The sequence below is a fragment of the Rousettus aegyptiacus genome, unplaced genomic scaffold (assembly GCF_014176215.1).
Source record: "Rousettus aegyptiacus isolate mRouAeg1 unplaced genomic scaffold, mRouAeg1.p scaffold_m13_p_1, whole genome shotgun sequence".
Taxonomy (NCBI): Eukaryota; Metazoa; Chordata; class Mammalia; order Chiroptera; family Pteropodidae; genus Rousettus; species Rousettus aegyptiacus.
Genome location: NW_023416284.1, coordinates 91,875,733 through 91,899,987, shown reverse-complemented (window position 1 = coordinate 91,899,987; position 24,255 = coordinate 91,875,733). Strand labels below are relative to the sequence as shown.

The following is a 24,255-nucleotide window of genomic DNA, read 5'->3' as shown; positions in this document are numbered from 1 at the left end:
GCCATTTAACCTCAATGAACCTTTGTAAAAGCAAGGTAGTAATATCTACCTTGAGAAGAGGGGCGAAAGCACCAGCAAAGAGCAAATTACTATTATTATTATCACCTTGTGACTACATGCTCCAGCATCTGCAGCAAAATTACACAGCCAACCCACTCATTTCTGCCTTCTAAACAACACAGGATGGGAAATTTCATGCTAATTTAACATTAATGAATGTTCATTTATTTATAAGCTAAGGCCATATAGAAACCATAGGTTACTAGCAATTAGACACAGTGCCCATTCCATATCCCCACCCATTCCAACCACTGCGGGAGCTTAGCCAGATAGTAGTTATAGGAAAAGAAGACCCCAACCCTTAAAAAGGACCCTCCCTTAGGATGTTCTGAGGAACACCCTCAGCGCTCAGGACCCAGACCCTGCCCACACTGCATGTTCTTGCAGTTTCCAATGCACATAATCAACCCAAGCACAGCTGCAGGTTCCCGGGAAATGCTGACGAGACACCCGGTAGTTAAAGGAGAGAGGGCTGCGGCAGGGCATGTGGGCGAGAAAGGAAGAAAAGACACAGGAATCTATAAAGCATGTGACCGGGAAGAACTGAATCCAAGACTCCTGGCCCTTCTGAGCTCCACCATGTCGGTCATTCCATTATCTGTAATGTGCTCCAGGAAGCAGAAAACCAAGATGCAGTCTCTTGCCATGTGGAAAACACAGATTTTGTTTCTTTTCCTCACCCTCCACTCAGGTCTGCCCCTAAAGTGAGACCACCTTCCCTCATCACCAGCAAGAGGTGCCCACTTCTGGGGCAAGGACCCCAGCACCCTTTAGGATCCTGGGTTTGTAGAGCCGCATTGAAATAAGTACCATGGAAGGAAATAAGACATCGAGATTTATCCCCAGGTGGTCTGCATTTTTTTTTATGGGAATTGGTTCACCAACCCCAGTGCACCCTGGGAAGCGTGAGGGTACTGCCTATTCTGCAGAGCAGCCCTGTTCAAAGCTCAGTGCTGCAGCTGGCTTGTCCCCCACCCTCACCCTGTGGCCTCTGATGTGCTTCTCGGTAATGAGCCTCAGCAGCGACCCAGCCACCTCTCGCATCTATATGCACCATGCCCCAGGCCCTGTTTAGATATATCGGCTCCTTTCTTCTCTCCTTTCCTTCCTCTTGCTGCTCTTCGATTTCTCACAATCGGCTGAAATAATTCTTTTCCTCCAACGAGCTTCTCCAGTTTCTAGGACAGCACACTCAATTGCTTACAGGATCTGCACAGCCCTGAAAGAAATTAAAATTGAGGGAGGGTTGGGGAGGACTCTGTGAGCTAAGCCAAGAGAAAATAACCATGTTTACACAAAACAGGAGAGATACATTCATTGTTAAAGCTATAGAATGCCTGGGCCAGACCCAGCCAGGATCAGAGATTGGGAGAGGGCCCAGGGGAACCAGTCAGGTGAGGACACAGCTCTTCCCCACAACTCGCCAAGGTTCATCCAGCAAAATCTGCAAGAATCTCTCCCGATACCTTGCAATTAAGGAGTTACAGATTACTTGTCTTCATTTGGAATGTACTTTACACTTAGCAGGACCACGGGTAATTATAGGGCAACCTGAACCTAGCTGCAGAAGATGGAGATGATATTTTCTTGGTAACGACATCAGTGTGATTTTATAATTACTGAACTACGTGGATTTACTGTGAAATTGAATAGTTAAAAGCAAAGAGTAATTGCCTGATATCTGTACTCTGTAATTTAGTATAATCTAATCATGGACAAAGTCCAAAAGAAACTATTCTGAAAGCATTACATTTTTCTTCACACACAATTCGTTATTGACATCAGAGGATGTGTTCTATGCCTCTTAAGGAACTCTTACCCACAGATATCAAAGTGTGGGAGGGCCAAAAGAGTGAGAATTTTGGTTCATTCTTAGTTGATTATGAAAAGCAGGTGACAAAACTGCCCATTAAGTCTGTTCTAGCACTTCTCTGTGACTCTCTTTCCCCCTTCATTAACCTAGAGAGACGGAAAGTGTGAGCCTCCTCTTCCATGGCACTGAAATGAGGCAACAAGATGTTAGGCAGTGTATAGAGCCGTTCTAGTCAAAATCGATGTCCCAAATGACACCCATATTGTTCCCCCTTTTCGACTACACTCTCCCAACAGTGTGGCACTCCTCATGATGTGGTTTGAAGGAACCTCAGATTAGCTGAGAGGGACAAATGAGGCTGGCGATGAAGTGGATCAAGGACAAGTCCATGTTCCCTGAGCATCTTTAAGACCTGATAAATGTGGGCAGGGCTCTGCAGGAAGAGGAAGAGAATGGAACCCACTAAAAGATTTATGGCTGTTATTATTATAAGGCTCTGCTGAGACAGAGAGAGGTCAACAGGACGGCAGGCAGCATGACAGCCCTCTGGGAATCCAGAGTGAACTCTGAGCAGCCCCTAACCTCTACTGAATGTGTGGATGTGGTTACTAAGTAGATTTAGACACTGGAGTTTGTTTTTCCTCTTTTGCTTTTAATAAATCAGAAAGACCGACCACAGCCTGAGCTACTCATCTTTTTAAAAAAGCACAACACAGTGATGAGAAAGGAGGGCACACAGGGCAGCTGTTGACTTTGTGACATTGCCTTTTTCTTTAAAATATAGGTTCCCATACTGGACAGGTCCAGCTGAAGAACACTGATGAAGACACAGAAAGGCAGACTCTGAGAAGGCCCACGAGGGCCTTGTGGGCACCATGGCGGAGGGTGGCGATGAAGCACTGAGGCCAATCTCTGATGGAGAAAACACAAGGGTTGGTGAAGGAAGTATGGGGACAGTTGTATGGAGGAAAGTGAACAGCAACAAGCTGACTTCACTAAAGCAAGTGAAACGGCATTGGGGGCAGAGACTGTTGATGGAGGACCAGAGAGGTTAGTAATCCAGGAAGGAGGCAGGACTGGAGCAGGGAGTTCAGAAGGAAAATGGAAAGGCAGGGCCCTGGGAGAATGATTGACTTGTGAGGTTTTTTTAATTGACTTTCTCAATCAGATTGTGAGGTTTCTTCTTGGAGGAGGTGGGGAAGGGAAGCACTGATCAGCAAACATTCTTTAAGTGGCGACACACAAAACCAAAGACCTGCTGAACCCAGCAGACAATGCCAGGGACAGCCAGAAACCACCATGGAGGCAGAAGGGTGGACCATGGGGATGGGACGCGGGGCGAAAGGCCACTGCTAACATGACGGGTTATAGGCCAGAAGGAAGACAGAGTAAGGGATGAGAATGGGGTGTCATTTGGCCCTAGGTGTGTGGAGCAGTAGCATCCCCCAACACAAAGAAGGCTAACAAACTGGCAAAGCCCACACTGGGGACCACCACTGAGGTGGCTCCAGTTCAGTACATATTTTTAAATCGCCCTGAGATCCATTGCGATGAAACAAACCATAACTCTGCAAAACACTGTTACTTTAACTTTGTTTAAGCATCAGTTTCAAGCCCTCTTAGAATACACAGGGCCAGTATTGATGCAGAAAGGCTCATTCTTTATATATTGAACTGCACAGCTGCAAGGAGTTGCACAAATGTTACCAACTCATTTGTCATGCAAACAGTGCTTCAGAAAGAAATAAAATACTATTATGTGGTATATGTGTTAGGCAATCACTATATCAAATTCATGGCATTCCGTGCAAACACAGTCAGAGAAAAGGAAAACAACACTTGGTGAGAGAAATCGCACCACATGGGAGCAGCTAAGTCGGGGAGATGGGGAGACTAACAATGGAAGCCTGACCAAGCAGAGGCTGTAATTTTCCCAGCAATTGTGGTCAGCGTTGAATACCCCTGTGGAAGAATAAGTGGCAGGAATGCAAACCACTGGCAGAAGGCCCTTGCCCACTGACCGGGACAGGGGACAAGGTGGGAGGTGGGTGATAGGACTGTACAGGAGGTGGGGAGGGGAGAACTGAATTGGAGGGGTAGAAATGGAACCCTGGAGACCCGTGATAAATGGGATAGGCAGTTGATGAGGGACGTGTACAGAATACAAAGAGGAAGAGAGAGATGGAAGAAAGTCTATATGAACCATAGCTCTATTTCCATTTGCCACTACTCCCCAGCTTCCTTTAGGGCTTTCTCACTGAGAGCTGTCAAGTAATCAAACAGTGTGCCGAGGGAGGTTCTACACAGCAATCCTGCTGTAGAGATTTGGGTTACTTATAAACACTTAGGAGTACTCTCAGGCACTGTCCTCAGCACTTTATACAAATAACCTCTTCTAATCTTCCCAAAAGTCTATGAGGTTTACTAACCAACAGGCTAGCAGTGTTAATTGGTTATGATCACACACCTGAGTGGTGGAGTTGGGATTCGAGAATCCCCAACCATCACCTACCCAGCTCTCATGAAAATCCCACCATCCAGCCACACAGCCTCCTCCCAGAAATCTGAACTGCCCACTCAGAGCCCAAAGGGATTTGGCTTTTCTGCCCTCTTCAAGGATGCGATGAGGTGTTCTGTCCAGCAAGAGCTCCCTGCAGGCCTGCGTTTGGTGGGGGTAGGGACTACACTCTCTTGGTGCTTAATGTCCACGAGTGAGAGTGAACGCTAAGGAAACAAGCCTGCCATCCAAGACCTGAAGTCAGGTGAGCTCTCTGAGCACGCCTGGGGTCTACTCCATGACCCAAACGAAACCCTTTCTTGAGCGCGGAAAGGATCAACATCGGTCCTCAATCAGAGAGAGACAAAGAATCTGTATCTCCACTGTGGCAATAGGTTGCCTTTCACCCTTAAGCAATTCATGCATTAAGTCAACATGACCTTATTTGGTGCCTATCACGTGCCACAGACTGCGCAAGAGGCGGAGGATTCAGAAATAAACACTGCTTAGTCTTACGGGAAAGGGGAAAGAACTGAGCAAGGAGAGGAAAGGGTAAAAGAAGAAAATAACTACAACCCCCTCCCCCCACCCTCTGACCTCCCCAGCATGGCGGCCGTAATAGCCGAATCTGACCTCCTCGTCATGGCGGTCCCATTGGCAGGGCTCCGACCTTCTCAACATGGCGACCACGGATGACCTCCCAATCATGGGGTAGGGCCCCGCCCGCTTAGCCCGGCTGCTGGCGGGAGCAGTTCCGGGTACGGTGCATGCCGGGGGTGAGCGGGGGGCGGTGTCCTGGCCATGGCCGGCCTGTCGGACCTGGAGCTGCGGCGGGAGCTGCAGGCCCTGGGCTTCCAACCAGGACCTATCACTGATACCACCCGAGATGTCTACCGTAACAAGCTGCGCCGCCTGCGGGGCGAAGTCCGACTGCGAGAGGAGGCCGGGCCGCGGGGCGAGGAGCGGTTGCGAGAGGAGGCCCGGCTGCGCGAGGAGGCTCCGCTGCGCTCCCGGCCCGCCGCAGCTTCTGTGCGGGCGGAGCCCTGGCTCTCCCCGCCGGCCTCGAGCTCGGCCTACGCCACCTCTGGAGCTTACGGCGACCTTGGGGCATCCGCGGCTTCTTGGTCTGGGAGCCGCGGCCTCGCCTACCCCGTCCGCCCTGCGCCGCTCAGGCGCCGCGCCTCAGTCCGGGGCAGCTCCGAGGAAGACGAGGACGCCCGGCCACTCAGCAGGGCCGCGCCGAGTCTCGGGGCCCGTCGCTGGTGGGCCGCGTCCTCGGCCTCGGCGCGGCCGTCCTCCGCTCTCGGTCCCGACCCGCGCCCGGGCCTGCGGGTGACGCGAGCTGGCCCAGCGGGCGCAGCGCGGGCCCGGCCCGAGGTGGGGCGGCGGCTGGAGCGCTGCCTGTCCCGGCTCCTGCTCTGGGCCAGCCTGGGGCTGCTGTTCGTCTTCCTGGGCATCCTCTGGGTGAAGATGGGCAAGCCCTCGGCGCCACAGGAGGCGGAGGACAACAGTACGTCCCGGGCCGGCGCAGGGGAGGGCCCTGGGTGCGCGTGTCCACCAGAACAATCACCTGTTCCTCTCAGTGCCCGGCTGCACATTCCTGTGCTTTGGTCAGGTGCCTCTCGCGGTCTTCTTATCTCCAGCCCTTGACTTTCTTTTTCCTCCAGCTGTGGGAAAGGGGGCCAGGATTACTGCATCTTCACTAATTTTTGTCTTCACTTTCTCCTATTATTTTCTGCCCTAGCCTTTCCTACTAATCTCCCCCTCAACAATGTGCTAGAAGCAGTCGTCATTTGTTGTTACTCTTACCCCAAACTCTGGTTTTCCCTCTCTAGAAAAAGTCACACCCTCCTCTAACACAATGTCCCCAACCTTTTTGGCACCAGGGACAGGTGCTCCTATAAAAATCATGCCTGATGATCTGAGATGGAGCCGAGGCGGTGATGCTAGGTGATGCTGGCACTGGGGAGCCACTGGAAATATAGATGAAGCTCGCCTGCCACTCACTTTCTGCTGTGTGGCCTGGTTCCTGATAGGCCATGGGACCAGTACTAGCCTGTGGCCCAGGTTTTGGGAACCCCTGCTCTAACAGACAAATCCACTCGCATTCCCTTTTAGTCATTTCTTCCCTTTTGATTTCTTGCTCAATAACACAGTGCCCATTTGAAGGCACCCCAGGTTTCACTGCACACAGATGAGGTCTGGCTGGAGTCCTAGCTTTGCAGTACCAAAAAGGTCATGTGCGCCACTTCTTTGGACCACAGTGCCCTCATTTGTCAATGGGAGATTTTACTAGCCCTGCTTATGAGATATGTACGGAAGAAGCCGTTAAAGGATTTAAAGTGATATGGTATAAAGACAGACATTTATCACTGCTTGCAGCACCCTCATGGAGTGTGTTAAGAGGGTCCTGTGATTCAAGGACACTCCCATGCCAATAAGAGGTCTGCAAGATACTCATGTTTCCTGAATAGTTGAGGATTGTGTTTCGTAAAAGGCAAATTTGCCTCTTAGATAATCCTGAGCTCTAGTCTAACAGGAAACAGTGTAGAGATCATGCATGTCTTTATAAATTTAAGTATAAAGTGACACTGTAGTTCACCAACTTTAATATTCTTTGTAAAGCATGGATGTGGTTAATACTGTTCCCAGACTTGAGCCAAGGCCATATCTTTCCACACCTAGCAAGAACAGCCAAAATGCAGGGGAAAACTAAATTATGTCTTAGCTGTTACAGCAGATGGATGTTTGGGTGTGTGAACAAGTCCATGGGCACGGGGATCCCAAACTCGTGCACATACCCAATTTCTTGACTCCAGAGCAGTTTATCCACCCGCTAGAAAAATTAAACTGACCTGGGGGTGTCATGTTACTGTACTGGTACTGTAAGTACACTGGTAATGTCAAACAGTATACTGTTATACTGCTGAGATTCTCAAAGACAATAGCTCTTGGAGATGTATAAAGGGTTTTCCCTCCCATGACGGTATTAAGCCCTGTTTAATAGAATCCCTGTTAAATTGTTTATTATTTATAAAATTGTCATGCATGTTGTCTTGTTTGAAGCTAACTCCCTGAGTTAAGGAGAGAAGGCTTCATGGATCTTGTTTTACAGATGAGGAATAGAGAGGTTCAGAGTGATTGAATTGCCCAGATCCCGTGGCTAATCATTTTCAGCTGGGATTAGGACCCAGCCGTCCTAACTCCTAATCCAGGGCTGAGAAGCCCTTACGTTTTACTGTCTGTATTTTAACAGGTCCTCGTTTAGGTGACATCTTTCTAATCCCCACCCTTGTGTTAGTAATGTTTCACTTCCCCAGAATTTTGAGAGTGGTCCCTTTTTGTACTTTTTCCTCAGCCCACACTTTTAATTTCCTGTGTTTCTTTTCTTGGTCTCAGTGAAATTATTGCCAGTGGACTGTGAGAGAAAAACAGATGAGGTGAGTTTGAGTTTCTCTAGCTTTTATTCCTCCTGAGGATGTTAGCCTCCATCAGGAGGTAAACTTCCCCAGAAAAAGATCATAATAGCATCATTTTCAGGAGTGCTTCATGTAACGTACCAGAATCACATTGTGTTCTGTGATGTTTGTGTCGGACTCAATTGCGGCAGTGAAGGAGTACTTGAAACAGAGAATTGAACTCCCCAGATCCAACCCTAGGCTTGTTAAGGAAGTTCTCTCATCAATCGCAGAGTTGGGAACTTTGATCTTCTCCCTAAATCGACCTAAGGGGATGCAGTAAGTTGTGGTTGAAGGACCTCTCAAGCTCCGTGGCTTTAAGAGGAAGGGCTGGCAGTTTTTAAGTGAGAGGAGGCCATGTTCTCAACCCACATTCTCCTCTCTAGTAGAACATCTGTGGCTCTGAAAATTCTGTTCTGATTTGAAACATGGGGTAGGGGAGGTGGTTAAAGGTATTTGAAGTAGAATTAGCCCTCTTAGACTATCAACCTGTTTATGAAGCTTTAATGTTTCCTACAAATAATATTGGGAAGGTGAGCAGCCCCATCCACTTAGGAGTCATAAAAGGAGCGTTAGTGAGGAGCTAGGATACTGGTATAGGTGGTAGTCTGGGGAAGATACAAGGCAATAAATTATCAGGTCATAAATCCTATCAGGAGGAGCCTGTGCTGCCAGAGGGCATGACTTAGTGGTCGAATTATTATCAAATGTGCAATGCCAGGCCTGCTGGGCCCTCAGTTCACATCGCTGGCAGCCGAAGGGGCTAGGAAAGAAATGACACCTGGTCATCTCCATGCCCCTGCATTGACTTACGGTAATGAAGAGGTGTCCTGGTGCAGGTACCCAGTTTTACCTTTATCTTTGGCTTCTACTGTTTCATATTTGGGGATGTTTTATTACATTCATTATTGCATTCATGTACCAAATATCTTTGCTTTCCAATTGTTTTGTAAAAACAGATTTGTAGAAAGTTTCATCTGCCTTCCATCATAAAACTGCAACTGATGATTAGAGGAAGTGGCCCAGAGACAGGTGGCAGCCAGTGGGGGAACTAGAGTTTTGAAAACCAAAAACAAAAACATGAAAAGAATAGCTTTCTGTAAGACTTGTTCCAGTAATGATAGTTTTGTCTTTTAATTAGAAAAGGGTGCCCTGGATTCTGTTTCTTGGTCCTTCACATCTCTAAATGTTTCAGACCCACAACTGAATAACAGACTCGTTCCCTGGCCCTCCTTTGAGCTGGATGTGCTTATGCCCCACTCAAGTGAGCCCAGACAGACACAATCCAGGACCTTGCTAAAGATGTGTTCAGTGAGCAGACCAGCTGCTTGTAGCATCAGAGCATGGAAAGGCAGGGCGTGGGCTATCATTGTAGGCTCCATTGAGCTGAGATTTAATGGGGTACCCTTAGCCTTCATGGGGGACAGACCAAGGAACAGGCAGGTTGGGAGGCACTTCTGGGCTTTGCCTAGGCTCTTGCTGAAAGTCTCATTCTTTGTGTGGCTCCAGCTCATCGAGAACCCAGCTGGGCATTTGAGTTTCCCTTCTCAGCTGACTCTGAGATTGTGTTTTTCTTTCTGCCTTTGTGCTGCTGAAAATGTGGGGACACGCTGGGAGTAGGAGTGTTGTCATAATCAGGCTATCTTGTCTGGTACCTTCTGTCCTGTTTTCTTTAGGTGGTATTGGCCCTGCTTTGCCTAAATGTTGTGGAGTTTTGAACAATGTTAATTGTTACTGCTTTTTTTCTGGTCGTGACAGTAATTAGAAAATATGAAAAATGTGACAAAAATCACCCATGATTCTGCCCCCTAGAGATAATCACCATTAACGTTTTGGGGGCATTTCCTTTCCATCTCGTCTCTTTATTTATAGAATTGGTATCTCCATATGTATTCAGTTACATTTAACACTTATCGACATTTCCCATACTATTAAACGTTTTTTAAAAGTAGCTTGGGTACCTAACTCTACTAGTGGACACGTGAGTTGTTTCGGAACATTTATGGTCATGGGTATAAATCTTGGTTACACTATTTTGTACCTTGTAAAGGTTTTTAGATCTTTAGGCAAGATGAGGGACAAATTTTGACCTCTGAGAGTATCAGAAACCAAGTCCATCATATTTCAGGTGCAGGCAGCAGATGAGCCCTGAGGAAAAAGGTGACTTTGGTTCTCTCTGTAGCTGCAGAGCCAGGCCCAGAGCCCAGGCTCTTGGTTTCTGGTCCAGGGCTTCGCCCAGTGACACCTCAGAGGAGGCCAGAAGTGTGGGGTGTGGACTTGAAGCTGACTGACCTAACTCCACTATTTAGAAGCTGTGGGATCCTTATGGCTTACCTAAGGTCTCTAAACCTTGGACTCCCTACCTAAGAAATTGGAGTACAGTAAGAACTGTGCACTCACGTATAAACCACTCAGCCTAGCACCTGACACTTTGTCCCCTCTCAAGAAAGAACATCCTTTTTTTAATGTTTCAAATCCAGTAAGTCTAGCAATATGGTGTCAATTCTGTTACAGGTTCTAAAGGACTAGATGTGCATATATTTCTATTCCTATTTTCTCATACAGATGACTCTTCTCCCCTGTAATTTCAAGATTTCTAGAAATTTTCCATTTTTAGGGGTATCTAAAATCTAGTCTAAAATTAAGTATTTGCAGCAGACAATCCACAAAGCAGACAAATCCACAGGCAGATTGTAGACACTTGACTTTCCAAAAATGGGTGGAAATGGCCTGAGGTGGAGACAAGGTGCAGTAGTGCAGTGTTTGCTTTTCCCTCTGAGGAAGCTGGTCTACTGCATTTCTCCACAACCACATCACCTCTGCTCCGCAGCCCCACTTAGTGGCCTTTATTCCAGCAGGAACCATGGGACAGAGGCTGGGGAGCCTCTTGGATGGCAGATGCTTTGTTACTGTGTCTGCTTACATCTCTGCCTCTGCTTTTACAGAGTTCTTTTCCAGGCAGTTAACCCCACATTTATCAGCCCTGTCCTTGGGCCCACCATTTTGCAGAATTTCTTTTCTTTTCTTTTCTTTTCTTTTTTTTTTTTTTTTAAGTATTAGCTGCTTAGGACTTGATAGTGTGGCTAACGAGGTAAAGCCAGGCAGGCATACTCCCCTCTCACCCACCATCCTTGCTGACCACCTGTCCTGTGCCCTTTCAGTTCTGTCAGGCCAAGCAGAAGGAAGCCTTGCTGGAGCTGCTGCATGAACTGTACAACTTCCTGGCCATCCAAGCTGGTGAGTAGGTCTCGTGAGGCCCGAGATCCTTGTGAATGGGTTGTGGGCTGCTGTGCTGCCCCGACCAGCCAGGCCAGGGGTGGGCCAGCAGGCAGCTGAGACACTCTGTTGTCACCTAGAAGACATACTCAGAATCTAAGTCTCCCCTGCCCCGCTTCTTCACTCAGACACATTTTTTTAAGCCTTGCATTTAAGCAAAACAAATTTGGTTCTCATATCACGTTTAAGGTTCCTAGCGATCCTGGCACATGCACAGGCCTTTCAACAGATGTGCTCCCTCTCCACATGCCCCCTACTTAATATTTTGGGGGTCCACACTGCACTGGAAGGTGCCAGGCCCCAAGCCTCAGATCAGAGTTCCCAAACCTGGAAGGCCTCCCTGCACCAGATAGTTGCCCAAGCCAGGTGGAGAGTGCTGTGTAGTTGGCAGGGGTCTGTATGGTAGGCTGAGCATATCCAGGCCCTGGTATCACATCTTTTCCTGATCCCCCCATCTAGTTACAGGACCTTAGCCATGTCCCTGATATTCTCAGGGCCTCAGTTTCCCTATGAGTGATCTTGGGTCTTTTTTTTTTTTTTTTTTAACAAAATGAAAGTCGATTGCTGTGCTCTAGAGGGAGGGAGGCATTCTCAGCACTCCTGGGAATGAACCTCTGAAAACTCATCCATCCAGAATGCTTCCCTACTATTTTATTTGGTAAACACATTCTTTGAGGCCAGAGTTGTCACCTGCATTATTGTGTCCTCCCCCACGCCTGGCCTCTAGGAGGCTTTCAGAATCACTTGCTGGTGACATAGGTGAATGCCCAGGGCTTGTGCCTCATGTTAAACATACTTGGCACAAGAACCAGATATAGCCGTTCAGTCTTATGGGATGTTCAGGAAGCATCTCTTACCTACAGGCCAACTCTTGTCTAAGGTTGTTGCTGGGAAGTCAGAGTTGGATGGACTTGTACTGGGACTTAACTCCTCAGGGCTGATCTTGTGGGCCTCAGCTCTGTCACCTCCTCCCTTCTGACTGGTGGAAGACAAGGCTGTCAAGGGGGCATCGACAAGCTCCTTGGCAGAATGCTAGGAGTTGGGGCTCCCAGCATCATGGTCATCATGGACATTTATCTTGGGCCCAGGTGCTTGGGATATAAATTATGGCCTAAGAGGATGTTCCAAACCTTTGTGACTCCAAGGACCAGCAGCATCGGCATCACCTAGTTGCTTATTGGAAATGCAGAATCTCAAGTCCCCTCCCAAACTTACTAAATCAAAGTCATTGTTTTAATAAGATCCCCCCAGGGGATAAAGTTGAGAAGCTCTGCTCCTAAACTGTGGATCCTAATGGAGATTTCTTCTCCATTATGCCCTGGCTTATCCTAGTTTATGCCATCAAGGAGCCTAGTTCCTGCTGTCCTCTGGCAAGCCCTGAGGGTATGCATCTCACTGAGACAGACTGCCAGAGAGTGTGGCCTCAACTAGGCCATACTCCCTTCCCCCTGCCTCCTATTGGAGATCAGCTATGGGCAGGGCAGTGTGCTAGCCTTTGTAGGATACAAGATGGCTCAGCCCAGGGTCCTGCCCAAAGGCTGCCTGTGGGCTAGTAGGAGAAACAGGCCATCTACCTCCATGACCAGTGGGTGATATGCCATTGGATGAGAATTGAGAGGTGTGATGTCTTTTAGCTAGAGTAGTCAGGAAAGTGTCATGGGGGAGGTGGCTTCTGTCCCAGTCCCTGAAGCCTAGGTAGGATTGGTTACTATGTGTGGGGAGAAGGTGGGGCCGAAGAGGCCAGAAATTACGGGCTCAAGGATGGAAGCAGTTAGCTTCATGGGGGAAAGAGAAACGGAATGGAGTTTGGAAAGGTCAAGTGGGCTCTACTGTGGTTGGCCATTGGTGCCAGGGCAACAGTGCTTGATCCTGCAGGCAGGTAGTGAGGGCCTCAGAGGCCTTTGAGCAGGGGAATGGTGTACCAAGAACCAGGTGCCAGGAAGGCAGATGTGGCAGCAGCTTAAGTAGAGTAGTGTCATTTAAGCAGAATTATTTTAAAGCTTTGATGACCAATAACGTGGATGAGAAAGGGGAGAGAAGGAAACCAGTCAGAAGGCTGTGGTGCTGGTCTACCAGGCCTAACCAGGTCAGGGTGGTCTGGGTGGGGGCAGGAGGATGGGAGAAGCCAACTTGGTCTCAGAGGTCCTAGAGGGTCAAAATCAACTTTGAAGTAGGAGGAACAGGCTTCAGTTTATTCTCAAGATTTTTAATATTACCTTCAGCCACTCCCTGCCCAGCACACAGACACAGAGACTGGCCATCCCAAGACCCCAGACTGTGCCAAGTCAAGGGAAGTCAGACCACGTGCGAGGGTTAAGGATCTTTACGTGCTCAGCCCTGCCCTGTCCCTGGGCTCAAGGAGTCTAGCAGTGAAGCAGCTCATGGTGGGTGAACCACAGCAGGTGATCAAAAGCCAAGGACTGTGGCAGGACCCCAAGTTCAGAGCAATCTAGCTAAACAAGAGGCCCCAACAGGTTGGGGACTTTTCAGAGGAGGTGGCTTTTGGGCTGGACCCAGAAGGCTGGCAGGAACCAGGAGGAGGCTCCCAGCTCCATCCTAGATGGGAGCTGGCCAACCAGTGTGCTCAGAAGGGAGATTTGGAGCACTGCTGAGGCCCTGCCGTCCAGCACACAGACACCCCCTTCCTCCATAGGGCATTTTGGACATCCCTCCCAGGATCCCTCAAAACAGTGGGCCTGGTGTTCCAGGTCACCTGCCTGTATCATGCGTCAGAATCCCTGCAGTGCCTGCGGCCTCCCTGCCTTTCTTTTTCCCAGGCCGTGTTTATTTATAGTGCCATTCCGGTACTTTCTAAAGCTATCTGTCTGATCCTTTTAGGGATCAATTGCAAACAGACCTTCGTATTGGGCAGCTTTTTAGTCATTTAATGCAAATCGCTGCACAGCTTTGCAGGTCAGGTTTTAATGATCTGGAATCGATCCAAGCTAAGTGGCTTTTGATCTTGCTGCAGAGTAAGGATGCCCCACGGAAGCCAGCGCGCCAGGCCACTTGCTCCCTATCAGAGCTGATGGCTTGATTCTTGCTGCATTTTTTTAGTCTATTTCAGAGTAATATTTTTCCTTCTTTGTGTTTGAATGTGTGTTTTTTTCCCTCCTAGGTAATTTTGAATGTGGAAATCCAGAGAAGCTAAAAAGCAAATGCATTCCTGTAATGGAAGCCCAGGAATATATAGCAGTAAGTAGGCTGTAGTGCTCACACATCCCCAGGAGGACCTGGGGCTTTTGTATTGATCTTTCAAACCCTTTTTCCCCCTTTTCATTTCATTTTGTGTTTGGTTTTTGGCTTTTTTGCTTTCCCCTATTTTTGTTTTTAAACAAAAATAGTTGAGTGCTAGGCTACCTTAGGAAGAAGCAGTGGGGGCGACTGGGCCCAAGGTGAGAGCTGTGAGCCAGAGCAGGCTTGCTGCCTGGGTGCACACAGCTCACTACCGACCAGCAGCTGGGCTGCTGCAGGCTGCCCCTTCTAAAATGGTCCTGTCACTTGCTCTTCCTTTGGTTTACCTTTATTTCCTTCTCAGCAGATTAAAGGATACACATTTCACTTGTCTGTTCTCTCCTCTTATGAGTACTGTGTGGATTGTTTAGGATCCATTGGATTTTCTGCATGGCCTTAGGATGATAGAATTTTGAGTATTTAGAGCTGACAGAAACCTAAGTCCAATTTTCATTTCACAGATGAGGAAACTGAGGCCTAGAGAGGGGCAAAGACTTGCCCAAGGCCACACAGCTAAGACTGATTGGATGCCCGGCTCCCCGGTTCCCACACTTTTTAAAAATTTTGTTCAAGATAAGCTGTCTCAATTACCTAATTCTTCAGTCCTTAAAACTATATTCTTTCGCCTGCCTCAGACCCCCATTGTTTTCCTGTGTGTGCTTCCCCATCACCTCCTCCAGTCAGAGCCTCTTTCTTGGCTCTCATCAGCCCCAGATTTCCTTCCTGCCAGTTTGTTGTACATTGAGCAGTACAGAGCTTTGGGACATGTGGAGGACACAGGAGAGGGCTTCCTTAATCCAGCAGCAGAATAATGTTGCTCTAGCTGCTTTGTCCAGATGCAGAACTAATCTTTTCTCATCCCCTCCCACAGAATGTGACCGGCAGCTCCTTCGCCAAGTTTGAAGCCGCACTGACCTGGATACTGAGTAGTAACAAGGACGTGGGCATCTGGTCAGTGTGGGCGGGGCATCATGAGGTTGGCAGCACAGCCGTGGGTGTCTGTGGCCACTGTGCTCACCCATCAGTTGACTCCCTCACTCCTACAGAGGTGTCTCAGGTCTGAAGTTTGAGGGCGGATCTCCCAGCTGAGTAGTTGTGGGCTAGGCTTAAAGCTGGCTTTGAAAGGAAGAAGTGCTAGGAGCAGTTTCAAGATGAGACACAAAATCCAGATGTTAGGATATTAGCCTTGTTCCAGCTAAACCTGCTTCAAGTAACTCAGTCTGTGCCTTTTTAAAATTCACCAGCTCTGCATGGTTTTCTGGAAAAGGCATTTTTTCTACACACCCTTTCCTCGGGTGGTAGTTTTCATTCGTAGATGAAATGATTCTATATGTTGGTTTCACTCAGTATGGAAATTGTGAAAGGAAATACTGGATTTTATTCTGACTGAGCAGTTCCGCCTCATTTCTGTCTCTGGCGAGCACTGTTAGCAGAGATAGCAAGCCCTTTGCCTTCCTGAAAAGCCCCATCTGGCTGCTCAGCCCTTGGTGTGGGGGTGGGGAGACCCAGCTGATGGCCAGACACCGAAAATTTCCCTACTGGAAAAGCATTCACCTTGTCACCCAGCTCCCGTTTTTCAGAGTTTGTCAGGGTCTCTGTTCATGTTACAGCTCCTGATATTAAAACATGCTCTAGGGTTTTGTTCTCTTCCTCTCTAATCCACCCAAATTACTAATTCCATCAGCAGTGCATCCTGCAAAAGCCCCTAGGGCAGCTCGGCCTAAAGTTTGATAACTGGATGCATGGCACAATTAAAATTCATTGGCTTAAAAAAAAAAAAAAGCTTCCCTGAGTGGCTGAGCAATTTTCCTGTGTTAGAAAAGGCGGAGGAGACTACACAGCTGCTAGCACACGAGAATGATGACACTTGCCTTTTCATACTGGGGAGTGCAGCCTGGAGGGTGGCTGAGCCCAGCTCAGACGACCAGTATTAAAAGTGGATTGTGAGAAATCGCGACACTTGCAGGTACCAGCCATTCTAGTGTGCGGTCCAGAGCATGAGCTTGTCCCCTAACTGGAAGAAGTTGGCATTGGGATCCCCACAGGTCCTGACGCCTCATTGTCGGGGGCCAAGGTGGAGGTGCTGTGGCTGGTGCCTGGCCTCAGAGCCCAGCGGTTTTCATGCTGAGCCTCACAGCACCCCACGTTCTCTACACTCAAATAGCTATGTGCCTCCTTGTCACAAAAGAAAAGCACACTCTTCCAGATTCTGTCTTTCAGTTCTTAACCATGCAGTGCAAAGCTAGCAATTCAGTAAACATTTTCATTTCTCTATGCTGGGAGGTGGGAATCCAATTTACAGTTTAATCTTCCGCATGCTGAGAGGGGCTGTCAAAGACCCAACAAGGGAGATGTCACTTTAGCAGTAGGGGTTCAAGCCTGCTGCCTCTTTAAAGCTTTATTCTTTCTAAGTAGCCAACATGGGAAAGTTCTGGAAAGAGTGTAACCAGGATACTAAGTCTATTTTGTAAGCAAGTAGAAGCCTCGAAGCCTCTTTTCCTCCTCCTGCTTAAAGTGGAGTTTAGACCGCAGCTCCTCAGAGCTTTTGGACATCTTTACAACCCTGTGTCCTCTTGCAGGTTGAAAGGGGAAGACCCATCTGAATTGGTGACGGCCGTGGACAAGGTGGTCTGCTTGGAATCTGCCCGCCCCCGAATGGGTGTGAGCTGCCGGCTGAGCCGTGCCTTGCTCACAGCCGTCACCCACGTGCTCATCTTCTTCTGGTGTAAGTCTTCTTACCTCTACTCACTCACCCTCAGGACTGCTTGCACATAGCACCTCCTGGAAGCCCAGCTCATGACACTCCTAGGCATGAGTGATGAGTTACAGAAACCCAGCTCTTGAGAGTTCATTTCTATCTAGTGAACCTGAGTTCTGCTTTATAAAACAGAGGACATGAACAAGTAAGCCTCTGCTCTGAATTATCTTTACCTGTGGAGATTGGTGGCAGGGGCATGAGGATGACTAGAAAATGTCCTTGACTCAGCATCGGAGACTGTCTACATTTCTAAGAGGAAGCCTAGCCCAGGCTGCAGGTGGGCATCGCCACTTCCAGGACCCCAGAGTGCAGGCCGCTTCGAGGGGGAGATGCAGCAGGAGGGTGGCTTAATTTTACTTCCTGAACAATGTAAATATCTCCTGGAGAGCTACAGATACCTGATTAAAGCAGGAAGGACCCAGAGTGCTGAGCTGAAAAGCAGAGCACAGGCCTTGTCTCCCAACAGCAGGGCTGCCTTTGAGCAGAGACCTCGGGGTGTCTCTGAAGGCAAAGGGCCAAGTCACAGAACCTGCTGGCTCTGCCGAGATAGTCGATTTACAAATCACAGGCATCTGGGTGTGCACACAGTTCCCTCACCCACACTGTCAGGCATAGACATCATTATTGGCAGCAGCATCTCAGAATACAAAGGGCCCGGCATGTATATATGTATGAGACCCTGCGTTCTCGTTCGCAAGGGAGGAAATGAAAGCCCCGGAATGAGGTTGGAAGAAGCCGAGTTCTGGACAGCTGGAGTTGCCTCTGTGGTGACAGCTGGCTAGGAGGAAGGTGATCACTTAATAGCCTGTCCTCCCTTTGCATTTGTTTCCTGCGTGCCAGCCGTGGGCCAGATGCATAGTAGGTACTTAGAACACAGTGGCAGCTTACCCACAGCCTCCAGCACAGCGACTTGCCCATAGTGAGACCCAGTGAAGTGATGTGAGTGATTAATGGTGCTTTGTTCCTGCACAGGCTTGGCCTTTTTGTGGGGACTACTGATCCTCCTGAAGTATCGGTGGCGCAAGTTGGAAGAGGAGGAGCAGGCCATGTATGAGATGGTGAAGAAGATCATAGGTGTGTGGCCCCTGGGGAAAGGGCTTCTGGCCGCCGTCAGAAGGTCCTCGCCCTAAACAATATCCTCTGTCCTGCAGACGTTGTCCAGGACCATTATGTGGACTGGGAGCAGGACATGGAGCGCTACCCATACGTGGGCATCCTGCATGTGCGTGATACCCTGATCCCTCCACAGAGCCGGTGAGTCCTGAGTCTGACCCCACCAAGTACCACAGAAGGAGGCTCATAGCCTCACATCAGGCAACCCCCAGGATCACAGGTCAGGGTGCTGTCCATACCTCCTGTCACTCCTCCAGCATTCGGCTCTGTGGCAGAATGCAGACAGGTATAGAAGCAGGTCCCACTCCTCTGTAGAGATGGTAGCACCATTAGCATTGATACTGATTGGGGTGCTTTGGGTAGCAAATATTAGAACCACTCCCCTCCCACAGTGGCTCAAGCAGGAAAAGGCCTGATGGGTTTCTGTGAGCGGAAGTCGAGTCATGTAGGCTCCAGACAAAGGATAGTCAGGTCTCTGGTTCCATTTCTCTGTGATTCTCGTGGTCCTACCCTCCAAGGATGTTCTTAGCTGACTGGTCACAAGATGGTGGCCAGCAGCATCTGCCTTGTCACAGCCAGCAGGAGGGGAAAGTGGGCTTCCTATTATAAGCAAGAGAAAACCTCAGAAGCCACCAGTGACACACTTCTTAAGGCTCTGCTGGCTAGAATTGGCTACTCACCTCTTGAATCAGTCACTGGCAAGGAGGAAGTTGATTTTCAAACATTTTTAATCCTGACCCACATTCAGAAACACACGTTACCTAAAATATCATGGTCCAGTTCCCACACATACACACACACACACATGTGCACACATGTGCATACATGTAAGTTGAAAGTAAAGTTTCACAGCAGTCAAGAGTCAGCCTCCAGGGTGCACAGCTGCATGGGAAGGGATGGCAGACCTGGCATGCTCAACTCCAGGGCCACCTTCTACATGGGCTGCAGATGCTGGATAGAGCCCCTGAAAGAACCCGGGGTGCATATAGTTGGGGAACCAAGTCGCAGGAGGCAGTCCAAAGGGCCTACCACAGTGCTTGCGGGCCCCTCAGAGAAGATTTCGCTGCGGTCTGTGGCTGTTTGCCATAATATCTTGGATGGTGCCAAGCAATCAAACTTGCTGAGTGCTTACTATCACCTGGGCACTGCTCTGAGCCCTCCACAGATGAAGACTCACTTAACCCTCACCATGGCCCCATTTTACAGATAAGGAAATGAGGCACAGGAGGTTAAGAGACTTGCTCAGAGCCCCACGGTTGGCATTTCTGTGCTCTCCCTGCCAGGCTCTATGGTCCAGGTCACCCCTTTCTGTGAACCCAAGAGAAATTAAAAGAGTAGAAAGAACATTTAAGGACCCTTTTAAATGTGAAGATGCCTAATAACTGTCATGCCCACCCACTCCCTGGGAAGGTACAGGCCGGAAGCTTAGAGCAGACTGAGGTGTGAGGATTGTGCTTGCTGTTGGTCCCCAGTGTAAGGCAGCCACATGGCCCTCCAGCTCCCCTACTGAGAGGCCACCTGTATTCAGAGTCATCATGGAACCACAGGTTAATGACCTCTCTGAGCCACAGTTTCCTCATCCATAAAACAGAGATGATATTACTACCTTGCCAGAAGGCTGTGGTGAAGAGAGACTGTCATTCACTTATTCACTCAACAAGCGTTTATTGCCTACCTACTATATGCCACACTGTCCTGGGTCATGGGAAGATAGTGCAGAGTGAAAGAAGCAAATTTCCTGCCTGCTGGAGCATTATTTCTAAAGAGGAAGATACAGGAAAAGATGAATAAGGAAAATGTATACTATTAAGTAGTGACAAGTTTTAAGGAAAAGGGAAGAAGGGTGTCGGGGAGATGGCCTCACAGCTCACTAAGTCATTGCCTAACACTTGATCACTCATCAGAGGGCAGCTGTTATTGCTTGGGCTTTAACTATATGCAACACATTTACTTAAATGAGATGGCATTACAGCTTGTCACAGGACTGAACCACCACTCCTCAGCTCCTGTGCATCAGCAGAAACTGCAGACAGCCACCCCACGGGGTCCAAGTGACCCCCAGGAGGCTCATGCCCTGCCACTCTCAGACTCTTGATTCATCTCCAAGCTTCCCAGTCAGTGCAGCCGAGCTCTGGACTCATAAGGACTCATGAGCTCCTGCCAGCCCTACGTCGGCACACTCAGATACGCCCCGTGGATAAGGGCCTGCTTCTGAGAGACAGAGGGATGTGAAGAGCTTGTGTAGTGAGGAAAGGAAGCTGAGGAGAGCAGCTGCTTAGCCACTCATTCATTACCTATTTATAGGCAGCCTGAGAAGGATGACCCCCACATAGCGCTGCTTCCTCTGCCTCGGGCCTAGCCTGTGGGGCTCAGGCCCCAGGCATGTGTGGCTTCAGTCCAGCCAAGTAGGAGCTGCATAACAGCTATGGGGTTTGGTTAGTGGCAGGACACAGCCCTCAGAGAAGCAAGCCTCAATACCCCCTCTGCCTCCTGACTCAGGCCACCTCAGGAGCTTTTCTCCCTTTGCCCTCCCCTAGGTTGACCCAGTCATACACACGTTCACTCTCCACGCGTGGGTTCATGGGGTGGTGGTCTGCAGTGCTGACAAAACACGGGCTCATCAAAGGATAGCCATCCAAGAAATTCTCCCTGACTGCCCTGGAGTCTTCCCAGCTAATCTGGAGGGGAAGAAGAAATAAAGGGCTCTCTGAGGGGATGTAGGGCCATGGTGATCTAGCAGAGCAGGGAGGCCTCATCTACTGTCCTGAGGCCCAAGGCCAGTGAGCTGGGAAGGGGCCTTACCTGGTAGCTCTAGTTCTAGGAGCAGCTCCAGTTTCTTGGCCTGCCCGTTTAGAAGCTTAGCTCATCCTCATCCCCTGAAATGCTGTGGCATTTGGACTCAACAGCCCAGCAGACACTCTTTAATTAGCCCACATGAGGCATTAAGATGCAGGCAGCACTGGTTGGGGGCCACCTGACCAGGCGGCTGCAGCAACAGGCCCGGTGAGCACAGCCGCTTCCCACTTGGACACCAGGGCTGCGCTGGAGACCTCTGGCGCCTTTCAGCTTTCTTTAATTGAATGCTTTTATAGCAGAAAATACTGAGGACTCATTCCTCCAGGGCCCAAGAAATGTCTCCCCTCTGCAGAAGTCCTGTCAGTACCTTGTGGCTCTTCGTCTCATAAATAATTCTGTGTGGGATCTTGGAGCTCTGTCCCGCTTTATACAGAGGGCATCCACAGACCAACTGGCCTCCCTTGACAGTGTGCCCACTGAGCCTGGCCCCTCTCTTTGCAGGAGGCGCATGAAGCGGGTCTGGGACCGGGCTGTGGAGTTTCTGGCCTCTAACGAATCCCGGATCCAGACAGAGTCCCACCGCGTGGCTGGAGAAGATATGCTGGTGTGGAGATGGACTAAGCCTTCTTCCTTCTCTGACTCTGAGCGATAAACCCGGTTGGGGCCTGTTCCCAGTCACCCTGTCCCAGCCAGTCCCCTCAGGGGTTCGAGAGGGCCACCAGACCTGCCGGTGCTGAATTCACACTTGCCTTGACTTTCACCTCCTCCTGACCCTGGTTCCAAAGGTCTCTAAGACTCTTGGATATTAGCTCAGTAGGAAAGTGAGCTTTCTTGAAGGGTGGAGGAGAGAAGCCAGAAGCCAGGTGGGTAACTTGTCTTCTGTATTGGTCCAATCCCCACTGCCCTGTTTTGCTGGCAGAAAAGGGGAGAAGAGTTTGTTTTTCATGAATAGAAAAGATAAAAGTGCAGCAGCTGTGAGATCCTGCAGAGCAAGTGTGAGGTTGGTTGGGCTGGAGCTCTTCCACTGCCAGCGAGGAACGCTCAGCAGGGAGGTAGCATCTGCCCGTGGGAGGTGGGTCAGTACCGTGGGCTGGGGCAGCAGGGGTTGAGGAGCAGCTTGTCCATGTGCCTTCAAGGAGATGTTACCTGGGAGCTCAAAGGTGAGGAGAGAAAGCCTGTCCTTCATCTGGATGGGGCCCCTTTTATCCTGAAGGGAGAAGGTGTTAGAAATTAGAACTATAGGAGAATTAACTAGAAATGCCTGGCCCTGGCACTTAGGCCTTCATATCAGGAAATGCAAAGCTGCTGGTGTGGCCTCCTGGGGAAGAACCTGGAGTAGTCACCGGGCCTGAGAGCAGAGAGGAGTGCTGAGGCTGCCACCGGCCACCATCTCCATCCACGGCCCCACTGAGGCAGCCTCCCAGGGGTGAACCTCTTCAGTGGTGCTTTTCGCAGAAGAGGTGGGCACCGCATCTGGCTGAGAGTGCCAGAGTGCTGATACCAGGACCTAGGGAGTCTCGCATTTCGAGTGTGGGACATCACCTTGTTTACAGCGACCACAGCTTTCTGCTCCTGGCCGTTTAACCAGAACTTCCTGCACCTGAGTTCTGTGTGCAGATGAGGCGCGGTGGCCGCGCTGCTGCCCCCTGCTGGCCTCTGAAGAGTCTGCCTGCTCTGCCTCAGATCGTCACAGCTCTGCCAGCTCCTCAGCCGGCCTGTGGGGGATGCTTATTAAGTGCAGGAGCTTCTCCAACGGAGTCTCATCCCCATGTGCTCTAGTCTGTAGCAGGCAGGAGAGGGGGCATACGGGAGACGCCACAGCTGCCTCCAGAAGGCATTAGCCACCCCTTTCTGGTCTTATTGGTATTTTTTTGTTTTCTTTAAATAAATTTCCCTTCTCCCTCATTTGAGCAATACTCTCTCTCATTTCCTCTGATGCTGGAATCTGAGCACCTGCCCCAGGACAAAGAAATGGTCTCATAATCAGACTCCAGCCGGAGAATAAGAAATGCAACAGGCTTCACTATCAGGGTCGAAACTTGGATAAATAAACGATTTATTAAAAATGGATGTGCTTCTCATCTGTGGCTCTTTTCCCCCAAAGCCATGTATAAGGAATGGCAACGTGCAGCGTTATTAGCACTGGCTCCGGGAGAGGTCACCTGGAAGAGGCAGCTGGACAGGCTGAGCAGGATCCATGGGCTCAGCCTCAGTGATGGAGTCCTTGGGCAAACTGCATAACCTTGCAGAGCCTCAGTTTCTTAACACCACGTGACAACCCTTGAACTTCCAAGAGACCCGCCTGGTCCCAGTGGGTGGCAAAGAGTGGGGGTCAATAAAACCACTTTTCTCAGGGCCCGTTTCTATTTCCTTTCAAGGCCCCAGGTGCTCAGACCTGCCTGTGAGACAGGAAAAGTATCGTGAGGTGAGGTCGGATAGGCTGCTCTGCAGCTCACGGTGTCCCCTGAGGCAGCTGGAGTTTGATGCAGGCAGCATTCTCCCCTGCCCCTCACCACTGGGGAGAACACGAGTGCTGCCTGGGGGACCGCACCTGCAGGGGTGGGCCCGACTGCGGGGCAGAAGCAGCATGCTTCAGGGGTCCCATTGATACCTCCATCAGCATCGCCCCTGGGAGTACAGCAGATGTGGGGTGAAAGCTGCAGGTGTTGGGGGTTGGCGCTGAGATCCAGAGAGACCTTTCTCAGCCTGGGAGCTGTGAGATCTCCCACTGCCCTGCTAACCACATCCACACTGGTGCCACTTGCGGGCAGTGACTGGCGTGTGGGTATTCTGTCCTCCCATCAACTGGAAACTTGGTGGGTAAATTGGTAATCAAAGGACCCAGAAACAACAACCCAGAAAAAAAAAAAAAAAAAAAAAAAAAGCCTGTCTCCCTTTCCTGGTTTTCAGTGGAAGATTTTTCCTCCACTGTGTTTTGTCTTAAGCTGAGGAGGGAGCTAATGCAGAGCTCTATTTCTGTGAAGCTGTTTGGAGAGCAGGAGGGAGATCAAAATAAACGAAATAACAAAAGGCCCCTGCCAGCCCGGCCCTTCCTTTATGGTACACGGTGTTGGCCACAAAGGCCCCTAGGTGCATCCTCAGTGCTGCAGACGGCTCAGATCCAGCTCTGTAGCCTGTCTGGGCTTTGAAGGGCCATGTTTCCCTTTTAAGTAGCTCTTATTTCACAAGGGACAGGGCTGGGTGGTGGGATCTGCCTGAGGCAGAGTCCTAGGGCATCTTTGGGTTAGAT

At 49.7% G+C, this 24,255-nt stretch overlaps 1 protein-coding gene and 1 long non-coding RNA gene across 2 annotated transcripts; one reads left to right on the top strand and one right to left on the bottom strand.

Moving 5' to 3' along the window:
* Window positions 1–901: 901 nt before the first annotated feature.
* On the bottom strand, window positions 902–5,149 carry LOC107511964. The gene is made up of 2 exons (XR_001597179.2): window positions 5,004–5,149; window positions 902–1,279 (listed from the first exon to the last, which is right to left on the bottom strand). It is a non-coding gene; the product is annotated as an uncharacterized LOC107511964 (long non-coding RNA).
* LEMD2 (LEM domain nuclear envelope protein 2) lies at window positions 5,146–23,075 on the top strand. The gene is made up of 9 exons (XM_016146965.2): window positions 5,146–5,880; window positions 7,770–7,810; window positions 10,990–11,065; window positions 14,223–14,299; window positions 15,210–15,289; window positions 16,918–17,063; window positions 18,069–18,170; window positions 18,248–18,350; window positions 21,507–23,075. Exons 1-9 carry the CDS (start codon window positions 5,172–5,174, stop codon window positions 21,655–21,657), a joined length of 1,485 nt encoding a protein of 494 aa, XP_016002451.2. The 5' UTR covers window positions 5,146–5,171; the 3' UTR covers window positions 21,658–23,075.
* The last annotated feature ends 1,180 nt before the right edge of the window (window positions 23,076–24,255 follow it).

Coding starts and splice junctions, on each gene's coding strand:
- LEMD2 (XM_016146965.2), top strand. CDS start 5,172: ATGGCCGGCCTGTCGGACCTGGAGCTGCGGCGGGAGCTGCAGGCCCTG. Junction 7,811..10,989: donor GTGAGAGAAAAACAGATGAG/GTGAGTTTGAGT, acceptor GTGCCCTTTCAG/TTCTGTCAGGCCAAGCAGAA. Junction 18,171..18,247: donor GATGGTGAAGAAGATCATAG/GTGTGTGGCCCC, acceptor TCTGTCCTGCAG/ACGTTGTCCAGGACCATTAT.